The 20,409-nt window shown below is 43.9% G+C and overlaps 1 protein-coding gene across 1 annotated transcript in view; it reads left to right on the plus strand.

The window, feature by feature from the left end:
- Positions 1–20,409, plus strand: part of LOC117521187 (sodium- and chloride-dependent GABA transporter 2-like) — a 125,943-nt gene that overhangs the window by 57,455 nt on the left and 48,079 nt on the right. Inside the window, 4 exon segments of the mRNA XM_034182537.1 lie at positions 8,148–8,285; positions 13,211–13,301; positions 13,571–13,612; positions 13,615–13,670. Coding sequence (XP_034038428.1) covers positions 8,148–8,285; positions 13,211–13,301; positions 13,571–13,612; positions 13,615–13,670 — 327 coding nt within the window.

Consider the following 20,409-nt stretch of genomic DNA (forward strand, 5'->3'; position numbering starts at 1 on the left):
ATATTGAACTGAAGTCCTCCAGGAAACATAGCAGTTTGGGGAAAGACAAGTTTGAATTTGTTAAGTAGATCAAAACGTCGTCTGTGAACAGGGAAATTTTGTGTTCTTGGCCCGCCACTTTGACTCCAGAAATACCATTGTCCTGCTTGATGCCTCGACTCAGGGCCTCAATGAAGAGAATGAAGAGTACTGGACTCAGCGGGCACCCCTGACGTGTCCCTCTTCTCAGGTCAAAAGATTTGAGAGTGCTCCGTTAATTTTAATTCTTGCTTTCGGACACCTGTATAATGCTTGGATGACTACAATAAACGACCGATGAAAACCAAATTGTCCCAAAATTTTATATAAAAATTCCCAGTTTACCCGATCAAAGGCTTTTTCAGCATCAAGACCAATGAGGATCATTTCAATATTTTCTTCCGTTACGTGATCAATTATATGTAGTGTTCATGGGATATTGTCCTTTGTCTGTCTCTGCTTAATAAAGCCCGTCTGGTGCAGGCTAATTATCTCAGTGAGAATATTCTCCATTCTTTTGGCAAGAATGTGTGTGAATATCTTGTAATCTTGATTAAGTACACTAATTGGACGATAATTTCCACAATCAAGCTTGTCCTTTCCCTCTTTGGCTATTAAGGAGATAGTAGCCTCGTTCCATGATGAGGGAGTTAAACCTGTCTGTAAAATAAAATTAAATGTGGTTTTCATTAAAGGCACCAAGAGGTCTTTCACCTCTTTGTACCACTCTGAGGGGAAACCATCTGGTCCCGGAGCTTTATTTGATTTCAAATTGGAAATGACCTTCTTAATTTCAAGTTCAGTTATTTCAGTCATCAAGTTTTTATTTTGATTTTCGCTCACTTTCAGTAGAATTAGTGTATTCAGGAAAGACGTTTTTTTTTTCATCTGTTTTTGATTGTGTGTATAGTTCTTTATAGAAAGTTTAAAAAGTATGTTGAATATCTTCCCATTTATAAATTAACTCGTTTGTTTGAGGATCTTTAATTTTATGAATTGTATTTTCTAATTGTTGTTTTTTCAATTTATAGGCTAACAGTTTTGCTGATTTACCCCCTACCTCGTAATATCTTTGTTGTAAAAATACCATATTTTTCTTTATTTCACTTGAGAGAATGTCATTAATTTCGTTTTTCTTTTTTTTTTTGTATTTCTAAGGATAAATTTTTATTCATAGTAATTTTATGGTCATTTTCCATTATTTTTAATTGTGATTGGAGTTTTTTCGATGTCTCATTTCTTGTCTTTTTTAGATTGGAGCTATAGCCTATAGGTTTCCCCTCAGGACAGCTTTTAAAGCATCCCATAAAATAACTGGTGAAACTTCCTCATTATCATTCTTCCCTGATCTGTTCTCTAAATGGGGGTAGAATACCTGTGTTTAATCTCCAAAGTGTGTCTCTTTTTCTATTCCCAAATGTTACTTCCAAATACACTGGGGTGTGGTCCGATAAGTCCATCACTCCCATCTCACAACTAACCACTCTATTAAAATCTTTTTGGAACATTAAGAAATAGTCCAGCCTAGAGTAGAAAGAGTGTAGGAGGGAGTAAAAAGTGTAATCTTTTCTAGTTGGGTTCAACTCCCTCCACACGTCCAGAAGGCCAATTCTTTAAGAATTAATTTAATAGACTTAGTTATTTTATTTGGCTCCGAGCAGTGAGGGTTAGACAAATCCAGCACTGGATTGAGTCGAATGTTTAAGTCCCCTCCCAAAATCAGAGTGCCCTGTACCTCTACTGTAATTAATTCAAAAATATTTTTATAAAATTTCTTTTAGAGCCCTGAGAACAAGCAGATGAGAACTGGTTAAATTTCCATTTTATGAGTTTTTCATGTTCTGGCTGTGACAAATGAGTTTCCTGCAAGAGAGCCACTTCTATTTCTTCTTTTTTCAACTTAGACATAATCTTACCCCTCTTAATAGGATTACCAAACCCGTTTACATTATAAGATACAATCTTAGTAGTTTTATTACTCTGCATCATATAGGCATTTAAATTTGAACCTCAATATCTTTGATAAAATAAAACGTACACCCCTGGTAAACAACAACCAAAAAAAAGAAGGTAGTATTTGATAGAAGTGGTTAAGGTGTTGGGCTTGAGTCCAGAAGATCATGGGTTCAAATCCCCGCCTGACTGGAAAATCACTAAGGGCCCTTGGGCAAGGCCTTTAATCCCCTATTGCTCCTGGTGTGTAGTGAGCGCCTTGTATGGCAGCACCCTGACATCGGGGTGAATGTGAGGCATAATTGTAAAGTGCTTTGAGCGTCTGATGCAGATGGAAAAGCGTTATATAAATGCAGTCCATTTTACTGAATTTTAATTTAATTTTTAATTCCCCCCCCCGAAAAAAAAATTCTACACACTGTACCCCATAATGACTATGTGAAAAAGCTTTCTTTTAGATTTTTGCTCATTTAAAAAAAATAAAAACTAAGAAATCACACATTCCTAAGTATTCACAGCGTTTACCATGAAGCTCAAAATTGAGCTCAGGTGCATCTGTTTCCACTGGTCATCCTTGAGATGTTTCAACAGCTTAACTGGAGTCTACCTAAGGTAACGTCAGTTGATTGGACATGATTTACAAAGGCACACACCTGTCCACATAAAAGGTCCTACAGTTGACTGACATCCTGTCCAGGTTGTATCCTGCCTCTTAACTGCTGCAATAGGCTCCACCCCCCCCAACTCTTAATTGGAGATAGAAATGGGATGGATGGATAGATAGAAGTTCACAATGATTTGTTTGTAGTTGAGGATATACGCTTGCCACAGAACAACTTGTTGCCAGCATAGAGGGAGGCCTCCACCACTTTTGTGTCATTGGAGATGGTGAGTGAACCCAGCTGCACAATGCAAAGACTGGGAACAAAACGTGGTTCATTTTTGTCTTGAGGTTCAGCCGACCTGTGTTGGGGAAGATGCTGTGTCATTAAAGTGATGCGTACATGGCATGCCATCCCATGGGCTCTTTAGAGTTGTGTCCATGGGTGCGGTTCAATGAAAAATCTCATTATATGAGGAAAAGACAACTAACAGGAAAATTATCTGCTGCTAACAGAGCCGTGGTTTGTATAAGAAGCTTGTAACCCAAACAGTCTGCCAAAGAGTAGCTGAAAAACCTGGGTTCAAATACAACAGACAGGTAAGCAGGTGTACAGCTGAAACGTAGCACAGATTGGAGGGAACACTGGATCCCACGCACACGTCACATACATACAAGCACACTGGAGTTCAACAATATCATCTGTAAAAAAACAGGTTTGGCCCTCAGGTACAGGTTGAGCTACTGTAAGATGAAGAAGAAAAAAAAAATCAGTCTATGAAAAGATTAAACAGGCCTCAAATATGTTTTAAGCTTTCTGCTGGGGATACAGCTGCAACTGTCATTTCTCTGTTCCCACTATTTGTTGTGGCTGGGGTGCCTGGCGTGCCTGGCTGGCTTTTGTTTCTGTCTTCTGTTTTCTGTCTTCTGTTTTTCCTTCCAGGTGGCATGCGTTCAGGACTGAGTGGCTGTGTGGCTGAGTTATTAGGACCTCACCCTGATCACCTGAGGCTGGTCATGTGCAGCTCGTCAGGACTCACAGCTGTGGTGCACCTATATGGATTGGGGCATGGTTGCATTTAAGTCTGGAGTACACAGTGTGTATTTGCCAGAGACTCGACCTTGTGACCAGACAGGTGAGATCGACGTTTAGAGAACCATCTCATCATCATGGACGCAGAGACCGTACCAGGTTTGATGCCATGGTCTGTGAAAGAGGAGGGGGTGAGGTCTCACGCTCGTCAGCACACTTCCTGAGGTACTTTAGGTTTTGTGACTAACATGAGTGCAGTCAGTAAATGTGGTGTCCCTCACACCTTATTATATTGAGCTGTTATGTTAGTCGTTTAATCAGCTTCCACTGCAGTGGAGAATTGAACCGGGTGTTCCATGCCTGCAGGGTGGGAAGCTGATTGGTGATTAAGCCAGGAAGTGTTTGCTGTTTATGTACACCTTTGAGTGGTCTCTCTGTGTGTGGAGTGGTGGACTCACATGATGGTTTCTTCTTTCACAGACTCGGTTGGTTGCGGCCACCTGGGGGGTGTCGGCGGGGTCCTTGGGTCCGAACTGTTCTGGCTCCGGACCGTTTGTGCTGCTGGGAGTGCACCGTTCTTCCACCTTGCCAGACCGCGCACTTATTTGTTATTAATTAAGCACTCACTGTTATGTTATTAAATTCTGTTATCCTTTGAACCGTGCTCTGTTTCCTTTATGCTGGGTCCTACTTCAAACGCTGGTCGGTACTCCGACTGCGTCCGACACATAACAGTAGTCTCTGGCCAGTACATCACGGACCCAGCGGTAGCAGAGGCGGTACTGTGCCGGGAAGGCAGCAGCAGACGTCAGAGGTTATCCGGATCAGTTGCGGGTGCTCTCCGCCCGGATGGTGCGTGTCGGAGAACCGATTATTGAATAGTGATTTGAGCTCTCTTGCAGCCGTGTTCCTGTGGTGTTGCCTTATCCGTGGGTTGTTGTGGAGTGTGAATAGCGACGGCTTCGCGTCACACTTCGACCGGATAAGAGGTAAAACGGGAGCTGCATGAGTGTGTCTTTAATGGGTGAACGCGCACGGTGGAGTTCTGTGGCACGGGTCGCTGTGCTTCCTGTTGTTACAGCTGTAGCCCCGTCTCCCCGGGTGAAGATAGCTACTGCGTCTGTTGTGTCAGCTTCGGTGTAATTTAGTTGAAGCACATTTTGGTTGTGTGTTTACACGTAGCTGCGCACAGGGAAAGCAGCGTGATTTGTTTTCTCGGTTACCAAAGGGGTTTTTTATTTTTAGCACTTTGGCTCCCCCTGTTGGTGACTGAGTCACATTACCGTTATAGCTCTTAAGGTGGAACAGGTGTGTTCCATTTGTTTGAGCTTAATGGTATAAGTCACTTATTAGTTTTGTGTTGGTTCATTTTTTGAGTTGGTTTTTGTGTGGGATTTTCTGCACTATTAGTGTTCTGGGGTCGTGACCGTGCAGGCTGTCTGGAGCATAGAAAGGACCCAGGTAACTTTATGTTAGTCTGTTAGTCTTTCTTTTTATTTCTTTTGGTTTCACCTCCCAGGGTTTGATGGGACGGTCCTCTGGGGGGTGATGGGGGGGGGGGGGTAATTGGTTTTTTTTCTTTTTTCTTTGTTTTTTTTTTGTTTTTGTTGTGCCCTCTCTTCTCCTCTGGCGCCAGGCGTGTGAGCCGTAGGTTGTCGGCGTTGCTGGAGTAGTGCAGTTTGGTTATGCTGGCCGTTTCCCAGGTAACCTCTGCACCCGGGAGGGGGGGGGGGGTTCGGGGTGTTGTTTTTTTTTGTTGATTCCCTGTTCCACCTCTGGCTTCAGCGCGCCTTTGAGCCGTATGCCATCGGCGTAGCTGAGGTTTGGGGCAGTGGAATATACCCGCAGCTGGCGGCTGGTTTGGAAGTCGGAGGGGTGGTGCCGTTTTGTGCCGTCTGCCATTACCGCTGTTCCACTCCTCCCGGTTGACTTCTGGGGTATAGTCGTGGTTGGTGACACTGGACGTACTTCCAGTTTCCACTGCGCCGAGGGGGTGGGGTTGGGGTTGTTTTGTTTGTATGTTTTTTTTTTCTTTTGTTTTTCCCCCCAGTTTCCGCCCTCAGGGTGTGACTGTGGTGTCCTCTGGGGGGGAAAGGGCTGTGGGTCCATCTAGCCATAGACGGCCGGGGCTGGGTCTGTTAGTCATGAGGGGGGGCGTCTCCTGGGGTTTGATGGAACGGTCCTCTGGGAGGCGCTGGGAGTCCCCGTGGGGGACTTTGGATCCCAGAGGGACCTCGGCTGTGGTTATTACTCCTGGAGCTGGCGGGATGTCCTCGGGGGGGTGTTGGTCCCTACATGTCGTCCGGGGGGGGGGGGTGTTAGCATTTTTCTTTTGTTTGCAAGCTTAAGTTTGGGTTGTGTTTTTCTTTTCTCCTCTTCCCGGGGTTTGATGGGACGGTCCTCTGGGGAGGGGGGGTGGTTTGGTTGTTTGTGTTTGTCTTTTTTGTTTTATGACTAAACAGACTTTAAACATGGTCGGACAAAGGCTGACCGCACAGGTTCAAGAACTCCTGACCACACCTGTGCAATTTGAAAGACAGAAACAAAGGCAAAGATGCAGTCAGAGGTGAAGATGTCAACAGTTCTGTTAAATGAAGATTCAGTTGGAAGATGAATGCAGATACTGTTTCCAGCCATGGTCCCTGGAGGGGGGTGTTTTTCCTGGGCCAGGTTTGTGTGGTCGCCGGGAGGCTTCCCATGAGGGTGGGGTGCTGTTGTGGCTGGGGTGCCTGGCTGGCTTTTGTTTCTGTCTTCTGTTTCTGTCTTCTGTTTTTCCTTCCAGGTGGCATGCGTTCAGGACTGAGTGGCTGTGTGGCTGAGTTATTAGGACCCCACCCTGATCACCTGAGGCTGGTCATGTGCAGCTCGTCAGGACTCACAGCTGTGGTGCATCTATATGGATTGGGGCATGGTTGCATTTAAGTCTGGAGTACATAGTGTGTATTTGCCAGAGACTCGACCTTGTGACCAGACGGGTGAGATCGACGTTTAGAGAACCATCTCATCATCATGGACGCAGAGACTGTACCAGGTTTGATGCCATGGTCTGTGAAAGAGGAGGGGGTGAGGTCTCACGCTCATCAGCACACTTCCTGAGGTACTTTAGGTTTTGTGACTAACATGAGTACAGTCAGTAAATGTGGTGTCCCTCACACCTTATTATATTGAGCTGTTATGTTAGTCGTTTAATCAGCTTCCACTGCAGTGGACAATTGAACCGGGTGTTCCATGCCTGCAGGGTGGGAAGCTGATTGGTGATTAAGCCAGGAAGTGTTTGCTGTTTATGTACACCTTTGAGTGGTCTCTCTGTGTGTGGAGTGGTGGACTCACATGATGGTTTCTTCTTTCACAGACTCGGTTGGTCGCGGCCACCTGGGGGGTGTCGGCGGGGTCCTTGGGTCCGAACTGTTCTGGCTCCGGACCGTTTGTGCTGCTGGGAGCGCACCATTCTTCCACCTCGCCAGACCGCGCACTTATTTGTTATTAATTAAGCACTCACTGTTATGTTATTAAATTCTGTTATCCTTTGAACCGTGCTCTGTTTCCTTTATGCTGGGTCCTACTTCAAACGCTGGTCGGTACTCCGACTGCGTCCGACACATAACACTATTATTCTATTCTATATGAAATAACTGGTGTCCTCTATTAAGTCATTTATCTTTCGGGTTGTCTTGCATCATGCCTTTGCTACTGAGGGGATTGTCTGGAGTACACAGTGTGTATTTGCCAGAGACTCGACCTTGTGACCAGACGGGTGAGATCGACGTTTAGAGAACCATCTCATCATCATGGACGCAGAGACTGTACCAGGTTTGATGCCATGGTCTGTGAAAGAGGAGGGGGTGAGGTCTCACGCTCGTCAGCACACTTCCTGAGGTACTTTAGGTTTTGTGACTAACATGAGTACAGTCAGTAAATGTGGTGTCCCTCACACCTTATTATATTGAGCTGTTATGTTAGTCGTTTAATCAGCTTCCACTGCAGTGGACAATTGAACCGGGTGTTCCATGCCTGCAGGGTGGGAAGCTGATTGGTGATTAAGCCAGGAAGTGTTTGCTGTTTATGTACACCTTTGAGTGGTCTCTCTGTGTGTGGAGTGGTGGACTCACATGATGGTTTCTTCTTTCACAGACTCGGTTGGTCGCGGCCACCTGGGGGGTGTCGGGCGGGGTCCTTGGGTCCGAACTGTTCTGGCTCCGGACCGTTTGTGCTGCTGGGAGCGCACCATTCTTCCACCTCACCAGACCGCGCACTTATTTGTTATAATTAAGCACTCACTGTTATGTTATTAAATTCTGTTATCCTTTGAACCGTGCTCTGTTTCCTTTATGCTGGGTCCTACTTCAAACGCTGGTCGGTACTCCGACTGCGTCCGACACATAACACTATTATTCTATTCTATATGAAATAAACTGGTGTCCTCTATTAAGTCATTTATCTTTCGGGTTGTCTTGCATCATGCCTTTGCTACTGAGAGGATTAATTTTTCATTTTCTGTTAAAATCAGTGAAGCATTAAATGTTGCTTTTCTTTCATCCACAGTTTGTACTTCTGGAGGGCGTGATCACAAGCATCTCAGATATGTTTCAGTCCTTCTTTTTAATTGGACATCGACGTAAACTGCTCCTGCTGGCCATCAGTGTTTTCTCCTTCCTTGTTGCTCTGTTTATGGTCACTGAGGTGAGAGTCTGTTTTTGTGCAAGTTCAACTGAAAATGAATCATTTCTTTTTGTCAAGGGTCTCTGTCAATCTTCTTCTTCTTCTTCTTCTTCTTATTATTATTATTATTATTATTATTGTTATTGTGTGAAAAATCATACAATGTGATTTTCTGGGGAAAAAAATGATTCTGTTTCTCACAGTTGAAGTGTACCTACAATAAAAATTACACACCTCTCCACTCTTTGTAGGTGGAAAACTTTGATCAAAATCGACAGTATATTAAATACATATTTGCCTCACTGTGTGTACGGTTTAAGCACAAATCTGTGTATACAAACATTGATAAATGAGGGCCCTGGACTATAACCAGTGAAGTAGATGATGCCTAGATGACTTTGAATCCTTGGATACCACTGGAATTACTTATCACTCAGCACTCATCTTCAACCCCTTATCTGGGATCAGGTCGTAGGGGAAAGAGCTCCATCTGGGGACCCCAACTTCTCTTCCCAGCCCACATTAATCACCTCTGACTAGGGGATACTGAGGCCTTCCCACGCTAGTGTGAAGATATAATCTCTCCACCTAGTCCTAGGTCTTCCCTGGGGTCTCCTAACACCCCCTTAGGGAGGTGATGGTCTAGTGATTAAGCGTTGAGCTTGAGACCACAGGATCCTTGGTACAAATTCCAGTCTAACCGGAAAATCACTAAGGGCCCTTGGGCAAGGTCCCTTAATCCCTTAGTTGCTCCCGGTGTGTAGTGTGCTTCTTGTATGGCAGCCCCTGACATCGGGGTGAATGTGAGGCATTATTATAAAGCACTTTGAGCATCTGATGCAGATGGAAACGCACTATATAAATGCAGTCATTCACCATTAGGGAGGCACCTAGAGGGCACCCTTACCAGATGCCCAAACCACCTCAGCTGGCTCCTTTCAATGTGAAGGAGCAGCAGCTCTACTCCAAGCTCCTCACGATGAATGAGCTTCTCACCCTATCTCTAAGGGAGATACCAGCCACCCTCCTAAGGAAGCCCATTTCGGCCCCTTGTACAGCGGCCGAAATGGGCTCTCAGTTCTTCAGTCATGTCTCAACCCTCATGACCATAGATGAGAGTTGGAATGAAGATTGACCAGTAGATCGAGAGTTTCCACTTTTCGCTCAGCTCCCTTTTCGTCACAACAGTACAGCAAAGTGAATGCGATACCGCCCCTGCCATGCACCAATTCTCTGGCCAATCTCACACTTCCATTGTCCCCTCACTCATGAACAGAACCAAGAAGTACTTGAAATCCTTCACTTGGGGCAAGACCTCATTCCCCACCCGCTGAGAACCTGCTGAGAACCATGGCCTCAGATTTAGAGGTGCTGATCCCAGTGGTGGGCACAGCTAACCAAAAAGTTAGCTTTGATAACCACTAATCTGCTAACTGAAAAGTTAACTTTTATAATGCTAAATTCCTAAAAAAAAAAAGTAGCAGAAGTTACAGCTCCTGCTACCTTTCAGTATTGACTTGGCACACTGTCAGCAACTTTTAGCAGTGCAGAGGCTTCTGAGTAAATTCAATGTAGCACTTCTGTCTTGCAGCACCCTGTCAGCTGCTGCAAAGATGTCTCACTTACCTTTCACTGGTGGCAGTGTAGATCAAACGCAAGGCAACTTTCACTCATGGTTTCATTTATAAACAGACTAATTATGGATTATCACACATTAACAGCAACTCTGTCATTTTTACGAAGTGAAAATATCGCGCTGTTAAAGTGATGAAGAAGAAAAAATAAAGAAGGTTTGAGCGTTAAACCAACACAAGCACCAAAAAGCATTATGGGAAATCAGACTCGTCTTATCACTCCCCCCCCCGCCACCTCTCCATCAAAATGCATAGAACACTGCCATCAACTGGATGGGAGTGTGAAAAGCAGCCAACATGCTGAGTCACACAACAGAATTTTCAATTTTGCAAATGCTTTTTTGTTTGTTTTTTACAAATGGAAAAAATTACATATTTACGAAATACACATATATTTGTAAAAAACCAACACACAAGTTACAAATCGGAATTTGTGTTTGTGGATCACAAAACACGTGAGCAAATCAAGGACTATTTGTAGATCACCCTCTGTGTATTTGCAGGTATTAATGAGACAAACTTTACTACATACGTAAGTGTCATTACACTTAAAAAAAAAAAGTAAATGGTAAATGGACTGCATTTATATAGCGATTTTTCCATCTGCGTCAGATGCTCAAAGCACTTTACGATGCCTCACATTTCCCCATTCACACAGACACACACACCAGTGTCAGGGTGCTGCCATGCAAGGTGCTCACTACACACCGGGAGCAACGTGGGGATTAAGAACCTTGCCTAAGGGCCCTTAGTGGTTTTCTGGTCAGGCTGGGGTTTGAACCAAGGATCCTCTGGTCTCATGCCCAACTCTTAATCACTAGATCATCACCTCCCATTTCCCCTTCCGCTTGGTTACACTACTGATGAGCACAACATCCGGCTTTCCTCAGCCCCAAACCTTGGCACATGGCCTGTAAAGAGCAGTGGATGAATATAGATGAACAAATGAGTCCAGTTCATCAGCATAATACAGTAAACCCGCATATAATGGATTCAGGTGGACCAACGAATTTTGTCTGTTATCATCTAAATCTGTTGTATGTATGTAACTGATTAATTACAGTCAGGAGGCACCAAACAATCTACGGGGAATCCCCAGCACCAATTTGATTAAAAGCCTGACCTGGAATCTGGACCTGCCTTTTAATGACCGGGGTCAAAACTTCCTCTGTAAAAAATAATCGCCTGCCTTTAAATAAGCAGGGGGCATTATGCGCATTAAAAAGATTACATTTGGTCAAGTCACTCTTTTTTCTAAGTCCGCTGCGGTAGTGGTACCTTAAAATCCTAAAGCTTGATTTATGCTTCTCCAGCTCCGTAACTCTGTAGCCGTACAATGGACATTTCAAACACTATTGTAAAGTTGGTCATATTTGCTGACTTTTCTGCCAAACGTATGTGATCCATGATTGAAATGTAATCGCTGTGCACACTGCAAAAAGTTTATAATATGACGGGACAGGAAGGAGTGAAACCGGGAAAAAGTGACAAATCACAGCCCTTTTGCGGTCTCCATTGTTAGGAGATGCGCCATCAAGGGGAGTTTTCACAGCCCCGCAGAGGCCTCTGATCTAAAGCTGATCTAAAGTAAAGGTTTGCATGTACATGCTGTCTTTTAAAGCGCACACACACTGTCAATCATTATGCATTGCAGCAATGCATTATGGGTTTTTATTATTATTATTGTAGTACATATTACTTTAAGGAGTGTTGTTAGTGTTATAGATTTGTTGTGTTTTTATAGTTCAAGTAATGTAGTTAGTTTGGTGAAGAGTTAGGTTGTGACCATGAGTGAAAACGACGTTCTGATTTACCTATTCTGTCACTGTCTGAGCTGCTGCTGCATGTTGACAGTAAATGGTGTTTTTTTTTCCCCAGCAGCAGTGATAGCCAGTCTGCGCCCTTCTGCTGGGGGCGGGCAGAGGGCTGAGTTTCTTACGGCAGCCTGGCAGTTGTGAAACACCCAACAGACAGGAATTAATGTTTGGTTTTAGGGTTTGCAAACATTTTTGACCATTCGGACTTACTCACTATGCCAACATAGAAATGTTAGTGGACTAAAAGTTAGCAGAAGCTAATTAATCCGCTGATGGTTTTCAAAATTAGCTGAAAAGATAATCTGCTAACGAAAAACTTAGCTTCGCTAATTAGTGGTTAGCAGAACTACTATCACTAGCTGATCCTCATCCCAGCTGCTTCACACTCGGCTGCGACCCGATCCAGTGAGTGTTGGAGGTCACAGGCCGATGAAGCCAACAGGACCACATCATATGCAAAAAGTAGTGATGAGACCCTGAGCCCACCAAACTAAAGACCCTTCTCCCCCCGACTACGCCTCAAATCCTGTCTATGAATATCACAAAAAGGATTAGTGACAAGGCGAAGCCTTGTCAGCAGCCGGCCCCCACTGGAAACGAGTCCAACTTACTGCCAAGAACCCGAACACAGTTCTTGCTTTGTGAGCACAGAGATTGGATAGCCCTGAGAAGGGACCCCCTCACTCCATATTCCCACAGCACCTCCCACAGTGTCTCCCGGGGTACCCGATCATGTTAGATTTTCACGACCAGGGCGGAACCACATTGTTCCTCTTCAATCAGAGGTTCGATTATCGGCCGAACCCTCCTTTCCAGCACCCTGGAGTAGACTTTACCAGGAGGCTGAGTAATGTGATGCCCCTGTAATTGGCACACACTCTCTGGACCCTTTTTTAAATATGTGCCCACCACCCCAGTTTGCCACTCCTTAGACCTCAACACAATTTGTTGAAAGACATCTCATCCAAGACAGTCCCTCCACGCCGAGTCTCAGCATTTCTGGACGGATCTCATCAACCCCCGGGCCTTGCCACTGCGGACATTGTTTGACTACCTCAGTGACTTCCACCAGGGAAATTGATGATGATGATGATCCCCCATCAGCTTCCAGCTCTACAGAGGGCGCTCTAGTCTGATGCAGGAGTTCCTCAAAGTGTTCCTTCTTTCAACCACTGGAATTGCTGTTGGTTAAGTGAGCCATTAAAAAGAGAAGCCTTGATGAAGCACAACATAATGATCTTCACACGTCATTTCATACAATTTGTTTGTTTTCGACTATCTACTTGTCCAAGTGGCTTTCCTGGAGGAACATGATCTGTGGTTGATACCACATACATATATTACATACTCTGAAATTGACCATGTTTCTTAGTTATCATTACTAGAATTATGTTATTTCCTGAGGTGTGTACTCTTGTATAGATGAGAAATGTTTTACACAGTTCCATCTGTCTTCATTTCATAATTTTCTTTCTCACTTTCTTGCAAAATATAGGGAGGCCTTTATGTATTTCTTCTGTTTGACTATTACGCTTGCAGTGGAATTCCAATAATCACTTTGGGCATTTTGGAGGCCGTCACTATGGGTGGATTATGGTGAGTTTTTGTTATTCCTTGTTCTAGTTTCAGCATTAATATTTGAAGCAGATTTAAATGTCTATTTTGCAATCTAAATATCTTCTGCAAGAATTTCATGTGCATTAGTAGTATATGAGAATTTAATTGGTCAAGTCTTCACTGTAAGCTTTTGTTCCTTGTCAGAAATCATTCTCAGTTCTAATCAGCATCCTTTCTTTGCAAAGATTGTGTCAGTATTGTTTAATATTGATGTAAAAAATATGAATATCTCTCCCAGGTGCTGATCGATATTACAGTAACGTGGTGGATATGATTGGTTTCCGCCATGGCCTTATATGAAATATTGTTGGCAGTACATAACACCATGTTTGTGCACAGTAAGTAAATCAGGTGTATTATTATTTCTCTTAGCCTGTAGTGCGAGAAAGTAATTATATATAATACTGTGGAAAGGTTTATACATACACTCAACAAAATATAAACGCAACACTTTTGGTTTTGCTCCCATTTTGTATGAGATGAACTCAAAGATCTAAAACTTTTTCCACATATACAATATCACCATTTCTCTCAAATACTGTGCACAAACCAGTCTAAATCTGTGATAGTGAGCACTTCTTTGCTAAGATAATCCATCCCACCTCACAGGTGTGCCATATCAAGATGCTGATTAGACACCATGATTAGTGCACAGGTGTGCCTTAGACTGCCCACAATAAAAGGCCACTCTGAAAGGTGCAGTTTTATCACACAGCACAATGCCACAGATGTCGCAAGATTTGAGGGAGCGTGCAATGGCATGCTGACAGCAGGGAATGTCAACCAGAACTGTTGCTCGTGTATTGAATGTTCATTTCTCTACCATAAGCCGTCTCCAAAGGCGTTTCAGAGAATTTGGCAGTACATCCAACCAGCCTCACAACCGCAGACCACGTGTAACCACACCAGCCCAGGACCTCCACATCCAGCATGTTTCACCTCCAGATCGTCTGAGACCAGCCACTCGGACAGCTGCTGGAACAATCGGTTTGCATAACCAAAGAATTTCTGCACAAACTGTCAGAAACTGTCTCAGGGAAGCTCATCTGCAATGCTCGTCGTCCTCATCGGGGTCTCGACCTGACTCCGAGTTCGTCATCGTAACCGATTTGAGTGGGCAAATGCTCACATTCGCTGCTGTTTGGCACTTTGGAGAGGTTTTCTCGTCACGGATGATGCGAAGGAGATGTTTTGCACTGCATGAGGCAAATGGTGGTCACACCAGATACTGACTGGTATCCCCCCCCAATAAAACAAAACTGCCACCTTTCAGAGTGGCTTTTATTGTGGGCAGTCTAAGGCACACCTGTGCACTAATCATGGTGTCTAATCAGCATCTTGATATGGCACACCTGTGAGGTGGGATGGATTATCTCAGCAAAGGAGAAGTTGCTCACTATACACAGATTTAGACTGGTTTGTGCACAGTATTTGAGGGAAATGGGTGATATTGTGTAGGTGGAAAAAGTTTTAGAGTGTTGAGTTAATCTCATACAAAATGGGAGCAAAACCAAAGTGGTTGCGTTTATATTTTTGTGAGTATATTTAATGTGCAGAAGTTAAAAATAATTTAAAAAAAATTGTGGCTAACTGAGGAACCCAAATGAAGGACAGACTCAAAGTGAATAAGGTTGTTTTTCTTGGGGGGTTTATAGCTCTTGGTGAGGTGAGTAGAGTTAAGGTAAGCACCAGGGTTTTGTAAAGAAGAGAGAAGTAAAACGTATTCCCAGTAGGGTTCGGGCGACTCATTGTAATAGTCAACTATGACTAGCTAGTACCTAACTGTTCAATTAATTTTTTAACTAGCCTAACAAAAAATAAAATCTGTTTCCAATAACTGTTTAAGTAATGTATTTTTAAGCCTTCAGTGTTCTTTTCCTGCACACTTTTCAAAAACATCACTTGCATTGTGAGGGAGTGCCAGCTTTGTCATTTTGGTCATGTGGTGAATTTCTCTGTACATAGTCGCAGTGACTGGAAAAGGCCAAGAGGACAGAATACAATGATATACAAATCCTCTTCAACCTATATTGAATTGAATAGACCACAAAGACAAGATGTTTAATGTTCAAACTGATAAACTTTATTGTTTTTGTGCAAATATTTGCTCATTTTGAAATGGATGCCTGCAACACGTTTCAAAAACGCTGGGACAGTGGTATGTTTACTACTGTGTTACATCACCTTTCCTGCTAACAACACTCAATAAGCGTTTGGGAACTGAGGACACTAATTGTTGAAGCTTTGTAGGTGGAATTCTTTCCCATTTTTGCTTAATGTATGACTTCAGTTGTTCAACAGTCCGGGAACTCCGTTGTCGTATTTTGTGCTTCATAATGCGCCACACATTTTTATTGGGCGACAGGTCTGGACTGCAGGCAGGTCAGTCTAGTACCCGCACTCTTCTACTACGAAGCCACGCTGTTGTAACACGTGCAGAATGTGGCTTGGTTTTGTCTTGATGAAATAAGCAGGGACATCCCTGAAAAAGACGTTGCTTGGATGCCAGCATGTGTTGCTCCAAAACCTGGATGTAGCTTTCAGCATTGATGGTGCCATCACACATGTGTAAGTTGCCCATGCCATGGCCACTAACACACTCCCATACCATCACAGATGCTGGTTGTGAACTTTGCGCTGGTAACAATCTGGATGGTGTTTTTCCTCTTTTGTCCAGGGGTCACGACATCCATGATTTCCAAAAACAATTTGAAATGTGGACTCATCAGACCACAGCACACTTTTTCACTTTGCGTCTGTCCATTTCAAATGAGCTCAGGCCCAGAGAAGGTGGCGGCGTTTCTGGATGTTGTTGAAGTATGGCTTTCGCTTTGCATGATAGAGTTTTAACTTGCACTTGTAGATGTAGTGACAAACTGTGTTAACTGACAATGGTTTTCTGACGTGTTCCTGAGCCCACACAGCAAGATCCTTTACACAATGATGTCGGTTTTTAATGAGGTGCCGCCTGAGGGATCAAAGGTCACGCGCATTCAGTGTTGGTTTTCGGCATTGTCACTTACGTGTGGAAAGTTTTCCAGATTCTCTGAATCTTCTATCAGGCTGGATGGTCTGGAATTGCAGGACACAAATGCATGACTCAGACAAACAGCTCTGGTTTTTAGAAGGTTTTACTATTGAGGATAGCGGTGGTCGGTACACGAGTAAGCAGTCCAGAAAAAATAGCAGTACAAAAAATAGCAGTACAAAAAACATCAGGCAAAGAGGCATGGTCGAAGCAACAGGCTGGAGGTCAGGTACACACAAAGAGGCAGGCAGGACTATGGAATGCAGGAACAGAGCTGGAATGAGGGCACAAGGCACGACAAACTGGCGGGGAACAAACACACCCAGTGAGCTTAAATAACCACAGGTGATAATCAGCAAATCAGGAACAGGTGTGCATGGAAAGCACCAGAACTAGGGCGTGGCCAGAGAGAGAGAGAAACACCCATCACCAAGATCCAAGGAGAGAGACAAGAGAAAGAAAGACAGGCAGACCCAAGCAGAAAAACCCCAGCAAGAGAAGAAACCAACCAAACCCAACGAAATGCAGAAATAATGGGCTGGAACGAACAGGCTTGATGTGGCTAACATGAAAGGTCGGGTGGATACGCATAGTCCTCGGGAGGCAGAGGCGAACAGAAACTGGATTAATGACTTTGGAAACCGAGAATGGACCAACGAACCTGGGAGCCAGTTTTCTGGGCAGTCCTTCAAGAGGAAGATGACGTGTCGAGAGCCAAACTTTCTGTCCAGGTTTGTATGCAGGCGCAGAAGATCTTTTTCGATCAGCTGCCATCTTATAGGCCACTGAGGACCATGGGAAGGCCCTACGTGCCCGCTCCCAGGTTTGTCGGCAGCGGAGGATGAGTCCTAGGGCAGAGGGAACAGAAGAATCAAGTATTGTGGACGGAAACAATGGAGGTTGATGACAGTACACTACATGAAATGGAGAAAAAACAGAGGATGCAGAAGGGAGAATATTATGTGCCAGTTCTATCTAGGACAGTTGTGCAGACCATGAGGCAGGATGCTGGGAGGCGAGAATCCGGAGTCCCTTTTCTAACTCCTGATTGACACAGTCTGTCTGCCTGTTGGCCTGGGGGTGGTAATCCGAGGTTAAGCTGGCAGTGACCCCAAGGAGACGGCAGAATTCCCTCCAGAAATTAGACACAAATTGTGCTCCTCTATCTGACACAGTATCCTGTGGAAATCCATGCAACTTGAACACATGTGTGAGCATTATTTCAGCAGTTTCTTTTGCTGAGAGAGGTTTAGGTAGAGGGATGAAGTGAGCCATCTTGGATAGTCTATCCACCACAATTAAAACAGCAGTATTTCCTCTTGAAGGTGGCAGACCAGTTACAAAGTCCAACGTGATATGTGACCAGGGACAAGTACGGCAGTGGCATTAAAGAGCCCACAGGCGGGCGGTTACAGGACTTGTGAATTGCACATGTTGCGCAAGCATTAACATAATCCATAATATCTTTTAACATCCCAGGCCACCAAAACCTCTGCTGAATAACAAACTCTGTCTTTCTGATTCCCGGATGACAAAAGAACCGACTGCCGTGTCCCCACCTGATCACGTCCCCCTGAGAATGGCCGGAACGAATGGTCTACCCTGGGGACAACCTGGAGGAACCGGAGTATTGCCTAAGGCAGACTGGACCCTAGATTCTATGTCCCAAGTTAATGCTGACACAAAGCAGGAAGCTGGTAAGATAGTACCCGGATCAGTTGACTGGGTTGCCCAGCTGCGATAAAGTGTCAGGCTTGCCATTCTTGGAGCCAGGTTGTTGGGTATTTTCTCCTCCAAACATTCTTAAAACCTTTGATAAGACAAACAGAGTCAAGAACCACCAGTGAGACAGAAAGTCAAATTTTACGCGCGGAGTGCAGTCAGGCTATACACCAAAGCTACACTAAAGTCTGGCCTGCGCTTCGCTCTTTTTATTAGTGATCCCTCATCACATAAACAAAAACTTGTCCTAAGGGTGGGGGGAATGACGCAAGACAAGTTTCTTCCCGTAACATAAACACACACGTCAATAAGTGCAGCTGTAAGGAAGAACACTTTCTTTTACTCTTATCGTCGAAGGTCAGCACATCTCGTTCGCAGTTATCAGCTGTTCTGCATCTGCCTGGAACACTAAGCATCACATCACAATCAGAATAATAATAAGTACATCCAGCTTCTCATTCCCAGTTCAGATTGACCCCAGCATGCTAAAACAAGGTTGAATAACACATACATTCTCGGGGTTAGGTGCAAACAGCACAACACCGTTCTCATCAGAAAGAAGACAAAAGGTACAAATGTTTAACAGTGATAACATATAATATATATATAAATCCTTAACATTTCCCACCTGTTTATCACCTGTAAACATACAGTAGGCATCACCCAGCTTAGTTAGTTAGTTTATTAACTTAATCTATTCTGTCCACGTTTTTATTAATTGAACACCACCAACAGATGGAAGATTCGAATCCAGCTGCTATTTGATCAACCAGTTTATACTCGTCAGGCACTCCTCTGGGGACTCCTATTGCGTCAATATATGTTGGATTTCCTACTCCTTTCCAATCTCTTTTTACTCTATGTCTGGCTATGCCTTTCTGCCAATCCTCAGGAATAAGAGAGGCTGCATATGTCGTAACGTCTTCAGGGGTCATGGGTAACAATAATGATATTGCACAATAACCTGACACATTTCGTGGCAGTCTGTCAAAGATTCTGTTATCACCACACCACCACCATACACCACTCCTACCGACTGGTATAAATGAACCGTTTTTCTGTATTATTCGACTACACCACTTTCTTATTACTTTTTCAGCTAAAGCTTCATAGGCTAAGAGTGTGAACTCATCACGTCAACAGTTCAAGCTTGAACTGGAGTTGTGAGCTTTTCAATATCATTATAATTCTCAGTACAGTCATTACAGTTTTCTCCACTAAGGTCTGACTGTTTCAATGCTTGATATTTTGGCATAGTTTGTTGGAAGGCCAGATTACACTGTACAAATGTATTTGACACCATTTTCAATAGTAACTGCCAACATGGTCCTGAAGTCAACCAGGACCAGGGATTCCACCGGTTCACGGCTAGGGTGTCTTTATGCATTGCATCACGAAGTTTATTCAGCTCTTCCAATGCGTCCTGCATATCCACTGAATGAATGGAGTCTGGGATGAAAGTACAGCATGTTGTGTTCAGCAGAACACAAACTCCTCCCTGTGAACCAGTAAGCAAGTCTAAAACCATACGATTTTGCATCACCATGGTACGTAAAGCATCTATTTCAGTGTTTTGAGCTGCTACTATTTTTTTTTAGTTACATTCATGAACAGACCCAATCGATAATTCAGAGTTTCAATCATTAATGAATTTTTTCCCACTCCTATCCAGGGGAACAATGAATGTGCTATTTTATCTCCTACAGACCACAATTTTTTTGGTCCTTTAGTACATCCGAGCCCCACATGTGATTATGTGGTAACACATCTGGGTATATCAATCTCCTCCGTCTGGTGCTGCCATTCTTCTCTGTGGAGGTCTTACCACATATGTATGGTCAGTCACCTGGGTAGGTGCACACACACCACCCCAATTTGGTGGGACTCATGTACAGTCTGGAACCATAAAGCCAATAGATGTCATCATACACCGGAGTACCATTTACAGGTGGTAGCAAAAACTTACTAACATAAGCACATGATTCATCCGTTCCCCATGGACAGGAGCCTGTATAATTACATCCCCGTCCAATGTGATGAAGATAAGTACCATCCACATATTATGTTTTGGTTAGGCTTAAATTATTTGATAAAACATACGTTTGGGTACACAGATGTTTCTTAATTTTACCTACATTTTATTCCCTGTCCCGTAAAAGCAAATTGGGAATGGCCGTTGTGATGACAATTTAACGTGATGATATTTTTGCGTTTCCCTTCAGTCTAGTCAATGGAGCAGCACTTGGGCACGCTTGTACGTCCTCTGTTGAAATCCCTATCATATAAGTGGTTGCACTGAGGCAAGTGGTGTTACATCTTATCAGATT

The sequence above is a fragment of the Thalassophryne amazonica genome, chromosome 12, assembly GCF_902500255.1.
Source record: "Thalassophryne amazonica chromosome 12, fThaAma1.1, whole genome shotgun sequence".
Taxonomy (NCBI): Eukaryota; Metazoa; Chordata; class Actinopteri; order Batrachoidiformes; family Batrachoididae; genus Thalassophryne; species Thalassophryne amazonica.